The 17126-nt window shown below is 40.6% G+C and overlaps 2 protein-coding genes across 2 annotated transcripts in view; both read right to left on the bottom strand.

The window, feature by feature from the left end:
* Positions 1-1778: 1778 nt before the first annotated feature.
* pck1 (phosphoenolpyruvate carboxykinase 1 (soluble)) lies at positions 1779-9779 on the bottom strand. Its single transcript, XM_052130689.1, has 9 exons — positions 9631-9779; positions 9050-9329; positions 7242-7426; positions 6887-7090; positions 6603-6790; positions 6082-6244; positions 4116-4340; positions 3812-4039; positions 1779-2656 (listed from the first exon to the last, which is right to left on the bottom strand). The coding sequence occupies exons 2-9, from the start codon at positions 9271-9273 to the stop codon at positions 2187-2189; spliced, it is 1887 nt and encodes a 628-aa protein (XP_051986649.1). The 5' UTR covers positions 9274-9329; positions 9631-9779; the 3' UTR covers positions 1779-2186.
* Positions 9671-17126, bottom strand: part of LOC127646806 (protein TMEPAI-like) — a 60292-nt gene continuing 52836 nt past the window's right edge. The window contains exon 5 of the mRNA XM_052130709.1: positions 9671-9798. The gene's annotated coding sequence lies outside the window, so the exon portion shown is untranslated. The remainder of the gene's footprint in view (positions 9799-17126) is intronic.

Here is a 17126-nt window from a genome sequence, read left to right on the forward strand (position 1 = left end):
AATCCAATCCCGTCCTAATCCTCTAGAGTTGATCAATGACACATTTAGCAGATGTGCATTTAAAATGTACAGTTTGCGTCTTCCGGGAAAACAGACAAAAAAGATTGATGACTCACGGTGCACTCACATGTTTTGTCCAATCAAATGCGCTCTAGAAGTGAACGTCCCACCCCCAGAAATACCTGTAACAAACTAGCAAGTAGCAAACCAGGGTCAATGGCTGTGACTGAAATGTGCTGTGGATGTGTTATTCTGACTTTATTTTTGGAACAATTTGGAACGCCCAATTCCCACTACTTAGTAGGTCCTCGTGGTTGCGCCGGTTACTCGCCATTACAGTGACTGTGTGCCTCCGGTCTCTAATATGTCACTGTATTTTGTCCCTCTAAGGATTCAACGTCTACCTCCCTCAGGGGGCAGAGGAAAGCTCCTGAATGAAGAACAGGAACTTGCTATTGTCAACATGGTGATTGCTGACAATGAAATAAAACTGAAGGACATTCAGTCCAGAGTTGTAGAGGACATCCTTGTCTTTGGGAACATTGCAGCAATCAGCACAACATCCATTTCTCGGACTCTAGCTAAACACAGAGTCCAAATGAAACAATTATACAAAGGAACGGTGAGCGCATCAAAGAACTCCGTCACCAATACGTCCAGGTAAGGTTATGCAATACAGTCATTACTGTACTATACACAGTGTGTTTTGCAGCAATGTCCTTTTGCAAATAAAGTCTTTATTGCAGCAATTCTGTCTCTGTCTTTGTTTTTTCATGAACCGTACATTATATAAAGCACTCTGAGATGGGTCTTTTTATTGAATTTCTGCAGCAAAAGACCTAAACCCAACAAAACACAATCTCTGATCAATCCAATATACTGTCTGCTGTATAAGACCTGACATATATAATAATGCAGTTTCTGTAATTCCATCTGATGTGAGTGTTTTTATGACATTGTGATTGACTAAATGTTCCTGTTGGACGAGAACACATGTTAGTGTTTTGAACAATGATTTGATTTTGAGACATGTTTGCAGTGTTTTGGGAGACATAGTGTATTGTTGCTAGTGTATTATTGTATATTGAACATTAGTGTTGGAGTTTAGTTTACAATGTGTGATTTTGAGCATGAGATTAAATGTTTTGCCAATTGTGTGTTGGTGCGTTAAGAGTTTAGGACATTTGTTAAAAGTACTGAAGAAATTGTCATAGCGATTGTAAAAAACTGTAAATGCTTTTTGTGTGTGTTTTACTCTGTTTGTCTGTTGTGACTCCAGCCATTTTGGTACTACAAACAGATCAGATCAGTTTTATTAATGAATCAAACGTGTCTCTAAAGTTGTCGTAAAAGCAAAAGCACATTCATGCGAATTTCTGAAACCTCGTCCAAAAGTAATTAGCGAAAGTAAAACTATCTTCACTGCAATCAGTAAATCAGCATTAATGTGTAGATCAGTGCTTCAGATTCAGTGTAATTATTAAACACTCAGAATCGTCCCAATCGTTTATCAGATGTGGCCGATTAACAATTAAAAACTGTCAAATATTAAAAAAAAAAAGACGAATTACATTAGAAACAATTTACTGTCTTTCTTGGATAAGTAATCATGTAATCCATAAAAAGTAACTGTAACCTGATCATGAGTACTTTTAAATATAATTTAATCAAATTACAAGTACTTGATTTTTATAATCAGATTACATATTCCAGATTACATGTAATCCGTTACTTCCCATCACTGGAATTCACAAACCGAAAGAACTGAGAAATGGAGTTATTAGTGACTTTTATTGAATTTACTCTCGAACATTGATACAGACAGAAAAACTGAAATACTTTAAATAACTTTTATTATATTAAGTCACAAAAGTCATAGCAATACAAAAATAATTTAAGACATTTAGAAAAATGAAATAGCTGCAATCCTGATGCACACATGAATCAGTAAAACAGTTTGAAGTCTCTATTATAACGTGTTAGTGTGAACATGCGTCATTATAATGTGATTTCCTGCATAGATGACATCACAGATATGATCTCTCTAATATCTGTCAATTTAACGCCTCAAATCAGAAGACGTGTGAATAAAATCACTGCAGAGTTTTTCATTAACTCTTGTTTGTCTCAAGTGTTTCTCACAGCTGTCTCACTCTCTGCTCCAGCAGCTCCAGCTGTCTCACTCTCTACTCCAGCAGCTCCAGCTGTCTCACTCTCTGCTCCAGCAGCTCCAGCTGTCTCTCCATCTCTATGGGCAGATCATCATTAATCTCACGGTTGAAGTACGCTCTGATGTCCTCCACCTCTTGAGTCCAGAACTCTGTGGAGATGTTGAAGAGCTCGTGGAGATCGACGGTTTCTCTCAGACCGCTGACGTTCAGGGCACCGTTAGCGGGCACGTACCCGACCGCGGAGGGCATCGCCGCGGCCTCGCCGCTTATCCTGCGGAACATCCACTCCAGCACGCGGATGTTCTCGCCGTATCCGGGCCAGAGGAACTGTCCGGACGAGCTCTTGCGGAACCAGTTGACATGGAAAATCTTGGGCAGTTTGGCGTTCGGACGCTGTTCCATACTCAACCAGTGAGAGAGATACTGACCGAAGTTATAGCCGAAGAACGGACGCATGGCGAACGGGTCGTGCATGATGAGTTTGCCTGTGTGGAAACAAACAAAAGCAAATTAAAAACTGCTGAATCCACAGTGAAATAAATGAAATGGTACAGAAGGTTGAGATCTTGCAGTCTAAATTAAATGCAATAAGATAAAAAAATGGTGTATCACAAAAATAATGGCAAGAAAACGTCTTTCTGTTGAGCTGTAATCACATGCTGCATGCGCAAACACGGCACGACCAGTGTGGTCCGATTCATGAACAAATGACTCTTTTGAACCGGTTCTTTTAATAAATCGTTTAAATGAACTCATGAGTTGAATCAGTCTTACAAAACATTCGGAAAATAAAAAGTTATGATTACTAAATGAATTATTATTGTTTTCTTTTTTTGTAGTAAATTACATTTGAATAATTTTTTTTTTAATTAAAATAACATTTATTTATTTATAAAAAATATATACAAATATTATTTATTATTGTAATAATTTTAATTATTTGTTATATTAATAAAATATTATTTATTATACAGTATAGCATTTTATTATTTAAATATATATACATTTTTAAACAAATTAATTATATTTTAATAAAAAACAACTGTTCAGTATACATTTATTTATTTTATTTATTTATTAAAAAATATACTTAGTTATTATTGTAATAATTTTAATTATTTGTTATATTAATAAAATATAATTTATTATACAGAATATAATTTTATTATTTTAATATATATACATTTTTAAACAAATTAATTATATTTTAATTTAAAAAACTGTACATATACATTTATTTATTTTATTTATTTATTTATTAAAAATATACTTATATTATTTATTATTTTAATCATATTAATTATTTGTTATATTAATAAAATATAATTTTTTATACAGTATATCATTTTATTATTTGAATATATATATATATACACACATGTTTTTAAACAAATAAATAAATAATATTTTAATAAAAAACAACCGTATGAATTTGAATTAAAACTGCATTATTACAAATAAAATGAATGTTTCCCGTGTTAGGTAGAAACGGGACATTATCAAAGTTGAATATGAGGAATAGTGATGCTTGACTATTATAGACTGTAATTGTGTTCAATATTTCAAAGCATCTAGAAAATCAATTTATATTTGTATACATTTATAAATGTTTGTTTGTGTGAGCAACAGGTTTATTTCACCTTTGTGTTCAGCAGCAGCCGTGGCCTCTGACCTCATTGCAGCGCCTACAAACACACCATGTGACCAGCTGAATGCCTCATACACCAGCGGCACCCCCTGCGGGCGACGCCCCCCAAAAATAATGGCCTCGATGGGGACGCCCTCGGGTGACTCCCACTGTGGGTCGATGATGGGGCACTGACCCGCCGGCGTGCAGAAGCGTGAGTTAGGATGAGCGCACGGTTCACCTGGAATGAGATGCAGGAAACATGAGCGACATGTGAAGAAGCTATGAGACACGCGTGTGTGTGTGATGTCACGTACCGTCGTCAGGCGTCCACGGCTTGTTCTTCCAGGAGGTCAGGGTCACGCCCTTGGGCAGTTTCTCGTCCATGCCCTCCCAGTGAACGCCCCCATCGCTGGTCTCGGCCACGTTGGTGAAGATGGTGTTCTGGCAGATGGTCTCCATGGCGTTTGGGTTTGTTTTGGTGGAGGTTCCTGGAGCCACACCGAAGAATCCGTTCTCTGGGTTGATGGCTCTGAGGTTTCCTTTAAACACACAAACAGAGAGCGTCAACACTCATATGAGCTGCAGTTGTGTTATATTAAAACATCTATCCTTTAAAGACATCTTGAAAAGCAGTTTTGCTGTTTGTTGTTGTAATAAGAAATATATTGTTTTTAATAACGCCCAATTCCCGCTACTTAGTAGGTCCTCGTGGTGGCGCGGTTACTCGCCTCAATCCGGGTGGCGGAGGACAAGTGTCAGTTGCCTCCGCTTCTGAGACCGTAAATCGGCGCATCTGATCACGTGACTCGTTGTGCATGACACCGCAGAGACTCACAGCATGTGGAGGCTCATGCTACTCTCCACGATCCACACACAACTCACCACACGCCCCATTGAGAGAACCACTAATCACCACCACGAGGAGGTTACCCCATGTGACTCTACCCTCCCTAGTAACCGGCCCAATTTGGTTACCCCATGTGACTCTACCCTCCCTAGCAACCGGCCCAATTTGGTTACCTCATGTGACTCTACCCTCCCTAGCAACCGGCCCAATTTGGTTACCCCATGTGACTCTACCCTCCCTAGCAACCGGCCCAATTTGGTTACCCCATGTGACTCTACCCTCCCTAGCAACCGGCCCAATTTGGTTACCTCATGTGACTCTACCCTCCCTAGCAACCGGGCCAATTTGGTTACCCCATGTGACTCTACCCTCCCTAGCAACCGGGCCAATTTGGTTACCCCATGTGACTCTACCCTCCTAGCAACCGGGCCAATTTGGTTACCCCATGTGACTCTACCCTCCCTAGCAACGGCCAATTTGGTGACCCCATGTGACTCTACCCTCCCTAGCAACGGCCAATTTGGTTACCCCATGTGACTCTACCCTCCCTAGCAACCGGGCCAATTTGGTGACCCCATGTGACTCTACCCTCCCTAGCAACCGGGCCAATTTGGTGACCCCATGTGACTCTACCCTCCTAGCAACGGGCCAATTTGGTGACCCCATGTGACTCTACCCTCCTAGCAACCGGCCCAATTTGGTTACCCCATGTGACTCTACCCTCCCTAGCAACAGGGCCAATTTGGTTACCCCATGTGACTCTACCCTCCCTAGCAACGGGCCAATTTGGTTACCCCATGTGACTCTACCCTCCCTAGCAACCGGCCAATTTGGTTACCCCATGTGACTTACCCTCCTAGCAACAGGGCCAATTTGGTTACCCCATGTGACTCTACCCTCCCTAGCAACCGGGCCAATTTGGTTACCCCATGTGACTCTACCCTCCCTAGCAACCGGGCCAATTTGGTGACCCCATGTGACTCTACCCTCCCTAGCAACCGGCCCAATTTGGTTGCTAAGGAGACCTGGCTGGAGTCACTCCTGACTCCAGGTGTGATAGTCAGCGTCAATACTCGCTGAGATACACAGAACCACCGAAATATGAATAATATTAAATATATACATTATATATATAAATTTATATAAAAATTTAAAAAATTTAAAAATTGTATATATTGTGCAGTTAATCTCAAATAATATAAATATTTTAAAAAACTAATTGAAAAACAAATATATAATTTCTTTGCTAAAAATAATATAAATGTCAATCTGAAATGATGAAAAATATAAAACAATAATAATAATAAAAAAAATCATATTTATGCAGGTACTATATAATACACACACACACACACATATATATATATATATTTTATTGATAAAAATGATGTAAAATAAAAAATGGCTCATCACAGATATGAATAATTAAGTACCTTCTTTGTCGAACTTCATCCAAGCGATGTCGTCTCCGACACACTCCACCTTCCATCCGGGAAGAGACGGATTCAACATGGCGAGATTCGTCTTTCCACATGCGCTCGGAAACGCAGCGGCAAAATACTTCTTCAGTCCAGCGGGGTCTGTGATGCCCAAAATCTATTAAACAGATATTAATAAATACAACATTAGTCGTCAATATGAGCATTTAATAGTTCTGTACATTCATCAAACAATTCATTGCAATTAAATGTTTTTGGCATTAATGCAATTCGTATGCAAATGAGCTGAAATGCTTTTCTTTTCAAAATATAGTGATTGAGTTTTATTGCATTCAGGTGCTACTTTAGGAATATAAAACACTCATGCATCATGTTGCTTAACCGTTTCAACATCTCCTGTGGATTTGAGTTGTGGATGTTTTCCACACGCTGCAGGATGACTCAGTGAATGTGTGTGCGCATCTGGATTGAGTCAGTTTCTGCTCGTTCACAATGACGCTGCATGTTTCTCTCACCAGCATGTGTTCGGCGAGCCAGCCCTCCTCTTTAGCGATGCGAGAGGCGATTCGAAGAGCAAAACACTTCTTCCCCAGCAGTGAGTTTCCACCGTATCCGCTTCCAAACGACACGATCTTCCTCTGATCCGGAATGTGAGCGATGAGCGTGAGATCCGGATTACACGGCCAGTTATTCACCAACGGCTCTGAGGGAGAGTTTGTTCAAAATCAGTCTCTTGACATTTGTAATATATTTCAAAGGCTTTAGGAGTTTGAGGGATAAAGTCGGACTGTTAACGTACTCTTGAGTGGAAGTGGGCAGCCCACAGAGTGCAGACATCGCACAAACTCTCCGTTCCCGAGAGCACTCAACGCGGCTTTACCCATTCGAGTCATGATCCTCATACTGGCCACCACATACGGCGAGTCGGTGAGTTCAACTCCGATCTTAGACAGCGGAGACCCGACCGGACCCATACTGTACGGAATCACATACATGATCCGACCTATAGAATAAGATGCATCATATATACGATATACTGCTGTCTATTGGAACATTAAACATCCCTAAAACAAGAGCTCACATTGTCATCGTTTTATTTGTAAATAAGAAGAAGTGCATTTCTGCTTTTACCAGCACAGGACGGTGTTTCATACCTTTCATGCATCCAGGGAATCTGAGGTTCGCGGCTTTATCGAACTCCTCCGGTGACATCCAGCGGCCCAGCTGACTGACTCCGCCTCCTCGCGGTGATGGAACTGTATCACGCTGCTCGCGAGTCACGATCACAGTCTTACTCTCCACTCGTGCCACATCACGGGGATCAGTGCGAGCCAACCAGCTGTGGACGGGCATTAAACATCTTTATATGCATGTGATAATACAGCAACAGATTTAACGTTTGTTATCACGACGCTGCAACTGTTGAGCAACTATATAGTCAATTCTACACCTGCTGGTAAAACACTTGAGTTTTAAGGAATATTCCGGATTCATATGTTGTTGGAAAGCTCTTGAAGAGTAGAATACAACCAGATGAATCTATAGCGAGTAACAGCTAAATATATGTATTTGACTATTATGTTGGTGTTGCTTATTTCAGGTGTTTTCACTTATAACTTCACTTATATAAACGGAACATAAAATGTCACATATGATTATTTAGAGTCTGTGATTATCTTTCAATGGAGTCCACACACAACATAATCAGATGTATAGATCATTAGATAATCCACATGAAGCACAATGTTACATATGACCACCAGGAGATGGCGCCAAATACACGACACAGACTCAATGATGACTCAGATGACACAGAATGAAACTCATTCTGTGAAATCTCATGACTAAAATCATGTGTGCATGCTATGCAAACCTTTAGTCATTGTTGTGTTTGCATGTGTAATTAGTTCTTATGTACAATTATTATCTTTTATTTGTTTGGAGATGTTTTTGGACACTAGAATAAATTGATCGGCAGCATTTGTGGCATTATGTTGATTATTAACACAAGAATTAATTTCGACTCGTCCCTTCTTTTCTTTAATAAAGCACAAATGTGTGTTCCAGCGAGACACTTACAATGGAAGTCAATGGGGGCAATATTTTTTGGAGGTTTAAAGGCAGAAATGTGACGCTTATAATTGTATAAAAGCACTTACATTAATTCTTCTGTTAAAACTTGTGGATTATTTGAGCTGTAAAGTTGTTTAAATCATCGGTTTATGGTTGTCATTATATCGTCATGGCAACAAAGTTGTATAATTGTCTCTATCTTCACACAGATGTGGTTATTAAGTGATTTAATTACAGTAAAATCATGTTAACACACGTCTTGTGTTTTTACTTGTGAAACAGTATTTTAATGTGTACAGATTAAACCCCATTGACTTGCATTGGAAGTGTGTCACTGGAACACACATTTGTGCTTTATTAAAGAAAAGGTGGGACGATATTTTCAATATATGATATTTTTCATGATTCAGACAAAGTTTCACTCATAGCTCACCAAAAATAAAAAATAAATCTGTCATCGTTTACTCACCCTCATGTTGTTCCAAGCTATTTTGTGGAACACCAAAAGATATTTCTCAGTCACCATTCACTTTCATTGCATCTTTTGTCCAGGGATGCATCGATATGGGATTACCTGATAATTCACGGCTCATTTCTGCATTTTACACTGAAGCTGCAAGAGAATGAACTCAAAACGACTCGCTTGAAACAAACTAGCGTCAGTTTAAAAGCTTCAAATCTGCTGTTTAAAGTTTGACGATTGTGATGTGAAGTACAGTCACCAGAAGTGTGTCTTTAGTACACGTGTGTGCTGATTACACTTGTCCATTGACATGAGTATTTCAAGTGTTCACCATACAGTGAAAGTGAATGGTGACTGAGACAGATTTCTCCTTGTGTGTTTCATGAGGTGAATGAATGATGACAGAATACGGATCTCTTCTCTCACCAGTTCTTGTACTTGTCGAGTTTCTTGATGACACCCTGCTCTTGTAAGAGGGTGAGAATGGTCCGGTTCTCCTCGTCCGAGCCGTCACAGATGTGCAAGGCGTCAGGCTGACACAGATTCGCGCTGCTCTCGATGAACTCTCGTAGAGACGCACTCAAAGATGCTAAATCTCCCTGGAGGACGTGAGTGCCGGACTGATTCCGTGCTTGCAGCTCAGGAGGCATGACGATCAGAGAGAGAGAGGATGATGAGAGAGAGAGATGAAGGACCTCACGGGAGCCTGTAACAACAGAACACACAAACCAACACAAGAAGAAAGACTCATTATAGTTCACATTACCAACATTAAGTGATAGTAATGACATCATATGGTAATACCAGCGTCAAGTCCAGCTAGTTAATGTATAGTATTGTCATATACTGTTTTATTACACTATGAAATATTAATAATAAAGCTGCAAAAACTATGCAGAATTGCTCCTGGGCAGCAGTTATAACAGTGTAATAACAACATTCCATCACTATTACACATCACAGAAATCAAATCAATCTTTTGCATGACAGGAATGATAAAAGTTCACCTGTGGTATTCCTGAGGAGAGTTGATTCTTCAGTTCTTCATCAGTCAGTGAGGATGATGAAGGTGTTCTGGTGACTGTGTGGGGCAGTTAGTCATATAAATACCCCAGACATGTGGAGGGGGGCAACAAAGAAACTCCTCCGAGACTCATCGTCCAATTACCTGCGACCTTTAAAACAAAAACATGCCAAAACAAGACAAAAGTGAATCATTAATCGCGAATCGGACGCAGAAGCTTCGGTTAATCATTGAATCGTTTCACGGCCCGTTTTTAGGGAAACGCTTGAATCGGACTGAACTGAACTCTGACCCTTTGTGGCGTGATGCAACAGAGTGAGATGCAGCGTCACCGCGTGACGTCATGAGCAGCGCGAGCTCGTCTGTGATTGGTCGGTGAACTGGAGGCTCGTCTCAGCGCCACACTGCACGTGCTGCACTCGGATTAAACTTGCGCGTTATAAAACAGCTGATTTACTTGCCATTTATACAATTTAATCCAAATCATGTTGTTAGTGTATTTCATGAAATATTTAGCTAAATTGTTTGAAATATCGATTCAAAATCAAATATCAAGTTCACCCAATCGTGAACATTCTTCCATCATTTATTCACCCTCATGTTGTTATAAACCCGAATGACTTTAATTCTTCCATAGAACACAACAGGAACGTTAGGCAGAACAATAGCCTCAGTCACCATTCACTTTCATTGTCTAGAAACAAGATGCAATGAATGTGAATGGTGACTGAGGCTGTCAGTTCCTTAAATTATGCACTGCAATTTTATTTAGTAATTTTTATTTTAAGGAAAGAAACTCATTTTGGGTGAACTGTTCCTTTAATAGCGCATGTACAGTCTGTCTGGTGCAAAAAAAATGAAAAACTAAATTTATAATTCGTTTATTCGTCTAAATCTTAAAATGTGATCGGATTACGTACTTGCTTCATTGAAAAGGAAATCACATTATTAATAACTTTGCTTTTGAGTTACTTTCTAAAACATTTATTATTATTAAAAATACAAGAACTACTCAAAAATAATGTCTATATTTCATCCTCATTCATTGTTGTACACATTCAGTTGTCATAGTAACGCAAACAGGTGTACATTTAAAGATATTAAATGTTTTATACAGAAATAAATAAGCTCAGATCGGCCCATCAAAATATTAATAACTGCAGTCTTCACCAACACAAAACAGGTTTCGTTTGAAAGTTTAGAATTTCTAATTGCATGTAGACATCATGACCAAAACTGAACAAGTGCTTTGCAAAAATTTTCCATTTTGATCATTTCTAAACATTTGCACTGAAAAAAATAAAAATCAAACTGATCAAATATTCATGTGTCATATGTTGTTGGAAAGATCTAGAAGAGTAAAATACAACCAGCATATTTGTTTTACTCACAGATGAAAATGTAGTGAGTAACAGATAAATATATGTCTTTGACAAGTATATGTTTTCACTTATAACTTCACTTATATAAACGGAACATAAAATGTCACATATGATTATTTAGAGTCTGTGATTATCTTTCAATCGAGTCCACACACAAGATAATCAGATGTATAGATCATTAGATAATCCACATGAAGCACAATGTGACATATGACCACCAGGAGATGGCGCCAAATACACGACACAGACTCAATGATGACTCAAATGACACAGAATGAAACTCATTCTGTGAAATCTCATGACTAAAATCATGTCTGCATGCTATGCAAACCTTTAGTCATTGTTGTGTTTGCATGTGTAATTAGTTCTTATGTACAATTATTATCTTTTATTTGTTTGGAGATGTTTTTGGACACTATGATACATTATATTTATAATGTTGTAACTTTTGATCGCTTTGTCGAACAATAAGAAAAAAGTTTTTGTCTGAAGTTTTTTTTTTGTGAAGCAGCTTCTTGATTTCAAAATGTGAAACGTTTTCTTTATAATGATGTCGAGTTATAAGCCTGTAATTTTGGCTATTCCACTGAAACAGGAAATCTTTAAAAACACCTTCAGGGCTTAAAGGGTTAAATGTAATAGGCAGTAACTGTAATCTGATTACATTAATTTAATATATATTGTGTTACACTACTATTTGATTAAAATGCAATTACATTACATTAACTTACTTTGCAACACTGGAATGTACAAATTTAAAGATGTTGGTATGAAGCAGAATATTCCAAACTACATCACTGAATTTGAACATTAGAACACATTAAACTTTATTTATTTAGTATTTATTTAGTTCTCGTGAGGCTCTGAGTATCTCAGCGAGTATTGATGCTGACTATCACACCTGGAGTCACGAGTTTGAATCCAGGGCGTGCTGAGTGACTCCAGTCAGGTCTTCTTAGCAACCAAATTGGGCCGGTTGCTAGGGAGGGTAGAGTCACATGGGGTAACCAAATTGGCCCGGTTGCTAGGGAGGGTGGAGTCACATGGGGTAACCAAATTGGCCCGGTTGCTAGGGAGGGTAGAGTCACATGGGGTAACCAAATTGGCCCGGTTGCTAGGGAGGGTAGAGTCACATGGGGTAACCAAATTGGCCCGGTTGCTAGGGAGGGTAGAGTCACATGGGGTAACCAAATTGGCCCGGTTGCTAGGGAGGGTAGAGTCACATGGGGTAACCAAATTGGCCCGGTTGCTAGAGAGGGTAGAGTCACATGGGGTAACCAAATTGGCCCGGTTGCTAGGGAGGGTAGAGTCACATGGGGTAACCAAATTGGCCCGGTTGCTAGGGAGGGTAGAGTCACATGGGGTCAGACACGGAGGCGACTGAGACTCGTCCTTCACCACCCGGATTGAGGCGAGTCACTACACCACCTACTAAGTAGTGCATTCCAAATTGGGGAGAAAAAGGGGATAAAAATATTTAAATAAAATAAAAATTATTTTAGTTTTGCTTTAAAGCAGCAATTAAACAAATTGTCTAAAGTGTGTTACAGTTTGCAATTTTGGTGTATAACGTTTTAACATATTACATGAGATGCCCAAATGAAAGAATTGTTTTATTATAAAGTATAACTTCATACATCAACTAAAAGGATTGATTACAATTATTGTAGTTAAAATAGCCATTATTATCAGAAAATGCCATTCAAACAGAATTCATTGATTACATTGTCAAATTAATTGTATTAATGTTCTCAAAACAATATTTGAAATATTATGCATATCAATTACATGCAAATTATATCAGATTATATCCAGTAATCTGTAATAAAACACCACTTTACATTTTATTTAGTTTTGTTACACATTACACAATTAAATTTGATTAAATGTTATGAAATTGACCGAAGGCCGCCTTTCGCCCAATGTTAGCTGGGATAGGCTCCAGCCCCCCGCGACCCTGTACACAGGATAAGCGGTTGACGATGGATGGATGGATGGATGGATGGTTATGAAATTGAATTGCATAAATAATAAAGAATATAATAAAATGTTGCATTAGTGTATTTAATGTGCACATTAACGTGAGAAAACATCATGTTATGTTAGTTATGAAATATTTGGAGAAATGAGAGCTGGCGTGTCCTCGATGTTAAAAACAAACAAACATCCAGAACAGGACAAGAAGTGTACGTGACCCTCTTATCTGGAGACAAGCGCCTGCTTTGGTGAAAGACCCTCTAATGCACAAACACCACAAAACATGAAAACAGATAAAACCGGATGAGTTTAACGACTGTCTCTCTTAACAACATCTGATAAACGGTGATAAATGAAGTCAATGACCAGCTGTAAACTATAAAACACATTAGTGAGCTGATTTTGTAAAACTGCACTTTACATGTTTAAAGTTTGATCTTGTCAGTCCAATCGGCTCCATATTTTATACGGGATGTACTGTACGTACAATGGTTTCATATGCTGATTTCACAGTCTATAGGAGCATCTTTACTGCTCACTTTTAGGACAGGTGTCAAATAAAGGCATCTGTCAATGTATATGTAAATATGTTAAGTCTTACATTTGATTGTAGATGAGTATGAATTAGTCTGAATTGTAATTCCACATGTATGATATTTTTAGATTGTGAAGTGCACATAATGCAGCAGATCATGCTGACTAGATGCATGTTCAATATATGGAATTATATATATATAAAACACTAATGTGAAAGTCTTTAAAGTGAATTCAGTAAAAATCCAGAAAGATGCGACACTGACATCTAGTGGCCAGAAACGGTTCTACATGACAGACCTGATATAATGTTTACAGCGACACCCTGTGGAGGAACAGAAAACTGCGCTGAACTACAAACAACAGGGACAAAAGAAAAGTCATTTGCAGCACAATAAAAAGTGTTTTACTTTAACATTTAAAACTGTGCCGTATTAATGACCACATTCTCTAAATAAACGAAAAGTATAAAAATGTAAAGGGACAAAAATAAACTCAGCAAAAACAGAAACGTACTCTCACTTTCAGCTGCTTTTATTTTCAGAAAACTTAGTGGTTCAATCTTTTTATGTTCATACAAATATTTACACATAAGACATAAACTGAACAATTTTGACAGACGTGTGACTGACAGAAATGTAATAATGTGTCCCTGATCAAAGGGGGGGGGGGGCACTAATGTAACCGTCAGTATCTGGTTCAGTTGCATGAAGTACTGCAGTGCATCTCCTCCTCATGCACCAGATGTGCCAGTTCTTGCTGTGAGATGTTGCCCCACACTTCCACCAAGACACTGGCACGTTCCCTTTTTGGGGGGAATGGTCCTAGCCCTCACCCTCCGATCCAACAGGTCCCAGACATGCTCAATGGGATTGAGATCCGGACTCTTCCCTGGCCATGGCAGAACACTGGCATTCCTGTCTTACAGGCGATCATGCACAGAACGAGCAGTATGACTGGTGCATAAAACCATCACCAACCATCCGACCATCACCCCATGGTGAGACAAAACCACGACTCGTCAGTGAAGAGCACTTTTGCCAATCCTGTCTGGTCCAGTGAAGGTGGGTTTGTGCCCGTAGGTGATGTTGTTGCTGGTGATGTCTGGTCCAGTGAAGGTGGGTTTGTGCCCGTAGGTGATGTTGTTGCCGGTGATGTCTGGTCCAGTGAAGGTGGGTTTGTGCCCGTAGGTGATGTTGTTGCTGGTGATGTCTGGTCCAGTGAAGGTGGGTTTGTGCCCGTAGGTGATGTTGTTGCTGGTGATGTCTGGTCCAGTGAAGGTGGGTTTGTGCCCGTAGGTGACGTTGTTGCCGGTGATGTCTGGTCCAGTGAAGGTGGGTTTGTGCCCGTAGGTGACGTTGTTGCCGGTGATGTCTGGTCCAGTGAAGGTGGGTTTGTGCCCGTAGGTGATGTTGTTGCCGGTGATGTCTGGTACAGTGAAGGTGGGTTTGTGCCCGTGAGGTGATGTTGTTGCTGGTGATGTCTGGTACAGTGAAGGTGGGTTTGTGCCCGTGAGGTGATGTTGTTGCCGGTGATGTCTGGTACAGTGAAGGTGGGTTTGTGCCCGTAGGTGATGTTGTTGCCGGTGATGTCTGGTACAGTGAAGGTGGGTTTGTGCCCGTAGGTGATGTTGTTGCCGGTGATGTCTGGTACAGTGAAGGTGGGTTTGTGCCCGTCGGTGATGTTGTTGCCGGTGATGTCTGGTACAGTGAAGGTGGGTTTATGCCCGTAGGTGATGTTGTTGCAGGTGATGTCTGGTCCAGTGAAGGTGGGTTTGTGCCCGTAGGTGATGTTGTTGCCGGTGATGTCTGGTACAGTGAAGGTGGGTTTATGCCCGTAGGTGATGTTGTTGCCGGTGATGTCTGGTACAGTGAAGGTGGGTTTATGCCCGTAGGTGATGTTGTTGCAGGTGATGTCTGGTCCAGTGAAGATGTGTTTATGCCCGTAGGTGATGTTGTTGCTGGTGATGTCTGGTCCAGTGAAGGTGGGTTTATGCCCGTAGGTGATGTTGTTGCAGGTGATGTCTGGTCCAGTGAAGATGTGTTTATGCCCGTAGGTGATGTTGTTGCAGGTGATGTCTGGTCCAGTGAAGGTGGGTTTGTGCCCGTCGGTGATGTTGTTGCCAGTGATGTCTGGTACAGTGAAGGTGGGTTTATGCCCGTAGGTGACGTTGTTGCCGGTGATGTCTGGTCCAGTGAAGGTGGGTTTGTGCCCGTAGGTGATGTTGTTGCTGGTGATGTCTGGTCCAGTGAAGGTGGGTTTGTGCCCGTAGGTAACGTTGTTGCCGGTGATGTCTGGTCCAGTGAAGGTGGGTTTGTGCCCGTAGGTGATATTGTTGCTGGTGATGTCTGGTCCAGTGAAGGTGGGTTTGTGCCCGTAGGTGATGTTGTTGCTGGTGATGTCTGGTCCAGTGAAGGTGGGTTTGTGCCCATAGGAGACGTTGTCGCCAGTCCTGTCTGGGCCAGTGAAGGTGGGTTTGTGCCCATAGGAGACGTTGTCGCCAGTCCTGTCTGGTCCAGTGAAGGTGGGTTTGTGCCCGTAGGTGATGTTGTTGCTGGTGATGTCTGGTCCAGTGAAGGTGGGTTTGTGCCCGTAGGTGATGTTGTTGCCGGTGATGTCTGGTCCAGTGAAGGTGGGTTTGTGCCCGTAGGTGATGTTGTTGCCGGTGATGTCTGGTCCAGTGAAGGTGGGTTTGTGCCCGTAGGTGACGTTGTTGCTGGTGATGTCTGGTCCAGTGAAGGTGGGTTTGTGCCCGTAGGTGACGTTGTTGCTGGTGATGTCTGGTCCAGTGAAGGTGGGTTTGTGCCCGTAGGTGACGTTGTTGCTGGTGATGTCTGGTCCAGTGAAGGTGGAGTCCAGCCTCTCTCAGACTACTGCGGACAGTCTGCGCACTGATGGAGGGATTGTGTGTTCCTCGTGTAACTCGGGCAGTTGTTGATGCCATCCTGTACCTGTCCCGCAGGTGTGATATTCGGATGATCCTGTGCAGGTGTTGTTACACGTGTTCTGCCACTGTGAGGATGATCAGCTGTACTTCCTGTAACGCTGTCTCAGGCGTCTCACAGTACGGACATTGTGATTTATTGCCCTGGCCACATCTGCAGTCCTCATGCCACCATGCAGCATGCCCAAGACACGTTCATGATGAGCAGGACCCTGGGCATCTTTCTTCTGGTGTTTTTCAGAGTCAGTGGAAAGGTCTCTTTAGTAACTCTATAGTTTTTATAACGGTGACCTTCCTTGCCGTCTGTAAAGTGTGTTTCAGTTTAATCATATTAACAGGAAAAATAACAATGTCAAATCAAAACGAAATGTCGCAAATGATCATTAATGATGTTTCTTGACCAAAACAATGTTTCAATATTTTTTTACCTTTTACCAATTTTTTGTTTCAATAATTTAGTTTTTCATAATATTTTTGTTTTAAATTAGGCTGAACTGTCAATAACACGTTGTTTATTGCAGGTATAGATGTAAACAACGTATCGATTTTGGGCTTTACGCCAGTGAAGAGACAACTTACCCCAGTCTCCGCCATTTATCTTATAAAGTTATATTAAAAGTGTTGCGATGAACAAAGAAGCAA

This window comes from Xyrauchen texanus, chromosome 7, assembly GCF_025860055.1.
Source record: "Xyrauchen texanus isolate HMW12.3.18 chromosome 7, RBS_HiC_50CHRs, whole genome shotgun sequence".
Taxonomy (NCBI): domain Eukaryota; kingdom Metazoa; phylum Chordata; class Actinopteri; order Cypriniformes; family Catostomidae; genus Xyrauchen; species Xyrauchen texanus.

Coding starts and splice junctions, on each gene's coding strand:
- pck1 (XM_052130689.1), bottom strand. CDS start 9,273: ATGCCTCCTGAGCTGCAAGCACGGAATCAGTCCGGCACTCACGTCCTC. Junction 7,091..7,241: donor ATTCCCTGGATGCATGAAAG/GTATGAAACACC, acceptor CTTATTCTATAG/GTCGGATCATGTATGTGATT. Junction 4,341..6,081: donor GATGAAGTTCGACAAAGAAG/GTACTTAATTAT, acceptor GTGTGTTTAAAG/GAAACCTCAGAGCCATCAAC.